Source organism: Dipodomys merriami, unplaced genomic scaffold (genome assembly GCF_024711535.1).
Source record: "Dipodomys merriami isolate MVZ:Mamm:240054 unplaced genomic scaffold, mDipMer1.0.p SCAF_387, whole genome shotgun sequence".
Lineage (NCBI taxonomy): Eukaryota > Metazoa > Chordata > Mammalia > Rodentia > Heteromyidae > Dipodomys > Dipodomys merriami.
This window is the reverse complement of record NW_027205459.1, coordinates 557035-565079: the sequence shown is the minus strand read 5'-3', so window position 1 is coordinate 565079 and position 8045 is coordinate 557035. Positions and strand designations below refer to the sequence as shown.

The following is an 8045-nucleotide window of genomic DNA, read 5'->3' as shown; positions in this document are numbered from 1 at the left end:
GTATCAGGTTAATCCTGGTTTCACAGACTGAGATGGAAAATATTTTTCCTCTATTGTTTTGTAAATGAATTTGTGTAGAATTGGTTCATCATACTGCAAAACAGTTGGTGGAATTCACTAGTGGAGCCATCTGGGCTAAAACATTTTTGTGGGAATTTTTTTAAACTAGAAATGTTACTTTCTTCGTTAATGGACTGTGGTTTGTTTTTTTTTTAAGAATGACCCAAGAAATGTACCATTTTCATCTAATTTATCCAATTTATTGGCATAAAGTCATTATTTCCTGATTATCCTTTTATTATAAGCTCTGTAAGGTTGTCTGTTTTCTTGATATTGGTAATTTGTGTGTCTTCTCTTTTTTTCTCTGCAGTCTATTTGGCTAGATGTTTATCAGTTTTATTAATTTTTTCAAAGTTTAATTCTGACTTATTTCCTATGTAACTGCTTTTCTTTTCCCCTTATTGCCTTTCTCCTGCTTGCTTTGGTTTTAATTTTTTCTTGTTTTTTAAGGTGGAAGTTCAATTTTCTTATATGCACTGCTTCAAAGGCCTGCCACAAATTCTGATATGTGGTTATTTAGATAATCGTATTTTAGAATCTTTGTCCCATCTATGGACTATTTAATGTGTTGTTTACTTTCCAATCGCTTAAGGGATCTTCTATGTATATGTATGTATATATATATATATATATGTTATTTATTTGTAGCTTATCTTTTGAGAATAAACACTTTATTTCAATTCTTACAAATTTGAGTGTTCTCCATGAATTTTCCGTATTTTGTTAGAAAAAGAATGTATATTCTAGCTGCTGTTGAGCAGAATGTGCTTTTCCCTTCCTTAGTAGAGCACAGGAGTTGTTTAGTCAAATACAAAATTAAAATACCAATTGTCCTAATCTGTCTTTCCACTGATTTTAAGGGAGAAACCTAAGATTATATTTCCATGTTAATTTTTCAGTTGTTTTTAAGTTTGTAGCTAGATTTGAAAAAAAATCTCATGTTCCCACCTTCCACATGGTGTGAAATGAATATTGATCATACAGGTATTTTCTATTCATATTCTTTCAGTCTGGGCCTACATGTCCCATTTTGACATGAAATGGGAGATAGGCTAATTAAATATATGGCTCCCGGAGTCAGACAGGCCTGTACTCAGATCTTCATTATGTATGTGTCCATGAGCACATGCATAGCTTCTCTTTGTATTTCTATTTTTATTTTTGTGAGAAAATAGTTTTGATAAAGATATCAAAACACCTCTGCATGATATGTGTATTAATAGCATGGCACGGGTACTATAATGTGATTTTAGGAAACTGTGGGAAGGATCTATACATGTTTTTCATTGTAAAACTTCTGATAATACCTGAATTTCTTTATCAGTCATTGATCCATGTGTCAAACACTGTCCTCTGAGCTTTATTGAGTATAGTGTAGATACCTATGGAGAAGGGTTGCTTATTATTTCCTTATTCTATAGTGAATTTGTTGATTGGATAACTGTTCTTAGTGACAAAAGAAATAAGGCAACCTGATGAAAATGGGCACCAAGAATCTGGGGCCGTAGAACAGAAAGTGCACAGGACTGGACCTATCATTCCCATTGGAGGTAGTCAGTTCCTCAAGTCTTGAATGCCTGTGCCATGTACATGAAGTGAAGCACCAGGAAGACACCTAGAGATTTAATTACAGGAAGGAAGAAACAATTTATGTGTATTATGTCTAATGTTTAAGAGATCCAGTTGAGAAAAATTATTATATTACTGGAATTATTCAACATAAACATTCTGGAATTAGAAATAGAACAAACAGTAAAATCACAGCTAAGCTCAGTAAACATGCAAACTATATTTTCATCCAACAAGTATTTGTTGTACCAACTAGTGGAAGGTACTCTATTGGATAATGGACACATGAAAGTGACTGTGATAGATATGGTTCCTGTTCCTAAAGGAAAGAAATACAAAAAACAGCACAAGAGATAGGATGAGAAAGGCACAAGGATTTGTGGGAGTACAGAACAAAGGCATCTAAACTCAGCATCCCTGAAGTGACCTAGAGGTAAGTAATCATGGGACCTGGGAGGGGTGCGAAGGAGGGGAAGATGAAGGTTCCAGGAAGAAAGAATGACTCTACAGAGGACTTCAGCTCTAGAAACACGAGGCCATGAGAAAATTCCTAACTTAGTGGTGACCATCTGAAACATTCCGCATTACCCAAACTCAGCTTGAGATGAGTCAAGAGCAAGATGGTAGTATAGTAATCCATTTCACAGAGTTTTTCAAAGAAAACCTTGATAATGATGAAAAGAATGACAGTAGGTCAGGCTTGTTGATGCATTTTATTGTGAGATGGGGGAGTCTGATAAAAAACTAGAAAATGACCATGGTGTAACAAGGAACTTAAAAATGAAGAGTCGGATTGGTAACTTACATACATGAATACAGGAACAAATTGGCACAAAATGTTAAACATTGTTCCCAACACTGTTTATATAAGGTAATCCTAATTTGGCTTGCTAAAGAAATGAGTTTTATGGTTAGGCTAATCTCTTAATAAAACAGCAGAGCATCATGCTATTAGTCACACAGTGAATTTCAAAATTTAAGAGTTTTATATTAAAAACGGGGTAAAGGTAAAATGACTTGATTGTTGTTGTAAAACTAATACATTCCCATTTAAATTCTGTTCTACAGTCCAAGGCAAGTATAAATGTTAACATAACACTGTTAAATCAAATCTCAATGCAAGAGAACCAATTGCATCTCTACTTTAAATCTTATCAACTTTCCAAATTTTCATACTAAAATATATTATTGTATTAATACAAACTACAGTATTATACACTACACTGTGTAATAAATAAAGAAATATAAAAATAAGACACATAAATATAAAAGTTTTCTAAAACTAAAAGTACATATGTCAGTAAGAAGGGTATTAATACTGCCAGGTTTGAAGACATACAGTACAAAAATGTTGCACAGATCTATAAACTAAAAGAAACAAAATAATACTGATAGGTAAAAATCAGCTAATGTTGTTAATAAATTGGGTCCATAATAACTAACATTTGGAAACAGTTATGAGCCAAATAACAATGGCATGTCCATGTCTGAAATGCAAGTACATGGATAAAGCAGATTAGAAAATTTCCCTTTTGTTTCTGTAGAGAAATTCTGAAAATCAATTATCAGAAAACGAATACTGAGGAATTGAAGGGTGATATGTCCCTGTGTTTCAGTTTCTCTGACAGAGTCAGTGGTTTTTAAGTTTTATTTGGGAATTTTGATACAATGAATAAATCAACAAATGCTAGTTATTGTAGGCCACACACTGAATGAAGGCGGGTTAGAGCCTTGAAAATACTGAGAAATGGCACTTACAGCACTCAGGTCTTGCTTAAGGCCAAAGGAGATACAAACCTTCATATCATATCCTTCATATTTGCTACCACATACTCAAACACAATCTTGAACACTGATTCTGACATCTCTGTTTGTCCTTGCCAGTATCAACACTGTTAGTCCCTGCAGTCAGAACTCAATGACCATCTTCTGAACTCCATTAAAATCACATGAGTAAGGAACTTCAGTTCTTCTATCGGCTGCTTCCTTAAGGCTGACAATATGCTCCACTATGACATCTAAATATTAGAAATTACTACCTTCTAGAATGGATTTATAAAAGGTAGTTTTCATGGTTTGGAATTGCATTATAGTTCTCTGTGAAGGGAGTTTTGTAGTGCAGAAGTTCTCACATTTTGGAAACATAATAAAATACTGAAGCGGATTTAGCATATGTTTACCAATAAAAATTATAAAATTTCTCCCAATTGTACAGCTTAAGAATGAACCAACATAAGAGAAATAATACTGATAAAATGAAACAATGCTAGATGCTTATCTAATAATCATTTTCCTTTAACCTGTTCAATCTTTGCTTTCTGAGTCATCAAAGTTTCTAATCTGCTTCGTGTCACAAACTTCTTCCTAACTTTGAAAACTGCATGAAAAATTACTAGGTCTGAGGTTCAGGCACACCTGGATTTTTTTTTTTTGTATTTTGTATTTTTTCAGTTCTGACTTTACACAGTAGTGATAGGAATCACAGCATAGGGTGCTGTGTTTCCATGAAAAGCATGGATAATATAGAACAGACTTCATTACCAATTAGAATTTATTTTCCTTCTAGAAAACTATTAGGCTTCATTTGTTTTCTCTTCAGACACCTGCTCAGTACTCTTGCTTACTTTTTGTTCTAAGTTGCCGGCCTGGCTGACAGCTCCGTCATCCTTCATTGGCCCTTCAGTGTTTGCTTCTTTTCTTTCATTCTCTGCCTCTTCTACTTCTTCTTCTTCTTCCATTTCTTCCTCCTCCTCCTCTTCTTCTTCATCCCCTTGTGGTTTTCCACATTCCTTTTCTTCCTGTAATTCTTCTATCTCTTTATCTTCCTCCTCTTCTTCCTCCTTTTCACTGTCTTCATCCTCTTCCCTCGTCAAACTCTCTCTCTCATCTGAGTCACCCTGTGAGGGAGATGCTCTGGCACCAGCATGCTCATTCATCAGAACTTCTGGCCCTGCCTCTTCCTGCTCTGTGCTGTCGCGTTCTTCTGCTTCTCTCTTGCAATAGGAGTAGCGGTGATTCATGTGCTGAGAATAAGATCCCGAGTGTGAGAAGCGCTTTCCACACTTGTCACATTGGTAGGGCTTTTCTCCTGAATGCAATCGCATGTGTTCAATCAAGTGATGCTTGTGTTTAAATGCTTTTTTACAGATTCCACACTCATGAGGTCTTTTACCTGCAAGATAAGAACAGCTATGAACCAAAAGTGCTGCTAGATGAATACAGTTCTTATAAGTGTCAGGAACAATTTAGGTTGGGGAAAGGGTGGGGCTACAATTCCATGTTTAAAAAACTTCCAGTAAGGAGCCAGGTTCTGGTGGCTCACACCTGTAATCCTCCCTATTTAGGAGGCTGAAGATCACCATTCAAAGCTAGCCTAGGCTAGAATGTCCGTGAGACTCGTATCTCCAATTAACCACCAGAAAATTGGAAGAGATGGTGTGACTCAACTGGTAGAGTGCTGGCCTTCAACTGAAGAGCTGAGGGACAGTGCCCAAGCCCAGAGTTCAAGCCTCATGACCGACAAAAACAAAAAAACTTCCAGTAAGGAAATGGAAGGACTTAAAAAAATCATACCAAGTGAGGTAAGCCAGACTAAAGAAACATAGGTCTCATGCTTTCCCTTATTTTTAATTAACAGTATACGTCCAGGAGAATCTTAGCAGATAATAGCTCAATAGCTACATACATATGACCATATAAGATGTTGCTAAGCAAAATGAACTCCAAGACATGGACACTAGAGGTTTTTCTTTATTGTTGCTGTTTTTAATGTATTATGTAATTTCTTTTTTCCTTTGTGTTTTTTTCCCCTATGGTTTATCCCCTGTTGTCACTGCATTTGATTTTGGTATCCACCCTGGGTATTGTATATATGTTTATCTGAATTAGGGAAGGGAAGAGGAACAACAAAATGGTGAGATAAAGGACAAAGGGGGAACCAATGCAACAGTGATACAAGACACTATGTTGGAAATGATCTGTACAATTTCGGGGGGTAGAAGGGGAAGGGAAAACGGGAGAAAAATGAGGCGGGGGTAATAAGGTCAACAAGATTTTACTCACTAACTTACTTATGTAACTGTAACCCCTATGTACATCACCTTGACAATAAAATTAAAATAAAAAAACTTTCAGATCTTAAATTCTCTGTTCTGTAATATAATAGTATGAGCTCTTGTTTATATATAAAAATTCAGTGTTACATACTTTGTAGATGAAAAAGTCAGTGGGACTTACATAAGATAGAAATGCTAAAAATAGAAGCATCATGACTCTGATGAGAGTAGACAGTGAGTCCAGAGACAGCAAGGAGGGATAGAGGTGCTTCTCAACTTAAAAAATATTGACCTATTTTAGGATCCTTTAAATTCCAAACTCACATACACAGAGTCTATGTACTGAGGTTCTTAAGGTTTACAAAGGTTTACAAAATGCTTTACTCAAAACCCAACAAACAAGCTTTCCTCTTGAAGGCAATCTTGCCCCACTGAGAATATACAAGCTCAAGAAATGCAGCTTCTCACAGAACTGACAACAGCTGGGTCATAATCAGGCTGGTGCTATTCTAATTTCAATGTGAGCAACAAGTGAACATTAAAAATACAGCAATGATTTAAAAAGTTTGCTTGTTAAAGATAGGATGTTCTCATATGTATTTTAAATTCTGGCATTTGTTAACATTTAATTCTTGCCCTGAGAAGAAGAAAAATTTTAATTTTTCTTGGTGAAAACAACTAGAGAAATATGTTTGGAGAGACATGGCCCTCTCTTATGTATATAACCTTTGGTAGGTGGTACTGGCATTTGAACTCAGGCCTTTATGCTTGCCAGGCCAAGTGCTCTACCACTTGAGCTGTGCTACCAGACATTTTTTGCTTAAGCTATTTTTTTTTTTTTGGGTCCGGTTGTAGGGCCTGAACACTGTCCCTCAGCTCTTCAGCTCAAGGCTAGCGCACTACCACTTGAGCCACAGTGCCACTTCCAGCTTTTTTTTCTTTTTGCTTATGTGGTGCTGAGGAATCGAACCCAGGGCCTCAGGCATGCAAGGCAAGCACCCTACCACTGAGCCACCTTCCCAGCCCTAAGCTATTTTTTTTTGAACATGGTCTTGTGTTTTTACCTAGACAAGCAGTCTATACAGCAATCCTCCTGTTTATGACTCCTGCATTATTAGGATGATATGCATGAGCTACCAATGGGGTAAGACAAGGTCATGTTAACTTTTTTTGCCTGGGTTGGCCTCAAATCACACTCCTCCCAACCACCACCTGCTGAGTAGCTGGAATTACATGCATGAACCACCACACTTGGTCTATAATATTCTTTTTAACTCCAAGAACTACTGAAGTGTTAGTGGAAAGTACCTTTGAATCTGTAGATTGTAAAAAGGGAAGCAATTCTCTATGTTTCTTCTCATAAGAGTAAATGCTTTAACATAGCTGATAAGGATATAAAATATGTATGCATACTGTAGCCAAAATGGCTGGTAAAGGTGATGGAAGATGAGGTAGGAGGTTGAAGAGCTTATGATAAAACCAGACACTTCTATGGCAAACCTCTATTAGAGAGAAATGGTATGTGGCAGGCAGTTTTGATTGGCTAGAAGGAGTCTACTGTAAAATTATCAGAAATTCTGTGGGTTGAGTAGAAGCTGACTTAAGTTTGAAATAAACCATGCTGGAAGTATTTAGGCCACAGGGATCTGCAAACACTACTTTTGTATCAGGGCTTCCCCACTCTTCAGAGAACCAGTTATTAAAATTTACTAGCACTCTGCTGGATAGTTGGAATCAGCCCAGAAGTTGGCAGTGTTTTCAGTAAAAGCCAGTAGTAAATATTTTAGACTTTACTGGCCAAACAGTCCTTGCTACAGACACTCCAATCTGTCTTTCTGGAAGAGCAGGAAAGTGGCTATGGCTGATAAGCAAACAAATGTGTGCACTGAACCTTTATAGGGATTTGGGAATTTGATTTTTAAATAATTTCACACCATAATTACTCTTTTTCAATAATTAAAAAAGTAAAAAAATTCTTAAATTTGGGAGCTGGTGGCTCATACCTGTAATCTAATTATTCAGAAGGCTGATATCAGAGGATTGAAGTTCAAAGCCAGCCAGGTTGGAGGCATGGTTCAGATGGCAGAGTTGCAGCAAACAAACCAAGCAAGCAGAAGGCCGTAAGTTCAAACCCACCCAGGTACCAGCAAAAAGACATTCTTAGCTCACAAACCATAGAAAAACAGGTCTAGCCCCATATTTGGCCAGTTTTCCCAGTTCCTGAGTTGACCTAAGGAGTGTATATTTTGCTGAAGATTATACAGAGTGACCTTAGAATCATCCAGTTTAACCTCGAAGGCAGAAATTCTTTATAAAACACAAATACCTTTCTGATCTTTGAGTGAAAAGGATCTAAGGCTT

At 36.6% G+C, this 8045-nt stretch overlaps 1 protein-coding gene across 5 annotated transcripts in view; it reads right to left on the bottom strand.

The window, feature by feature from the left end:
- Nucleotides 1-2323: 2323 nt before the first annotated feature.
- The window catches only part of LOC138805114 (zinc finger E-box-binding homeobox 1), a 158270-nt gene continuing 152548 nt past the window's right edge, over nucleotides 2324-8045 (bottom strand). For all 5 annotated transcript variants that reach the window (XM_069989698.1, XM_069989701.1, XM_069989702.1 and 2 more), the window contains one exon: nucleotides 2324-4801. In XM_069989698.1, coding sequence (XP_069845799.1) covers nucleotides 4203-4801 — 599 coding nt within the window. In that variant the 3' untranslated portion in view covers nucleotides 2324-4202. The remainder of the gene's footprint in view (nucleotides 4802-8045) is intronic.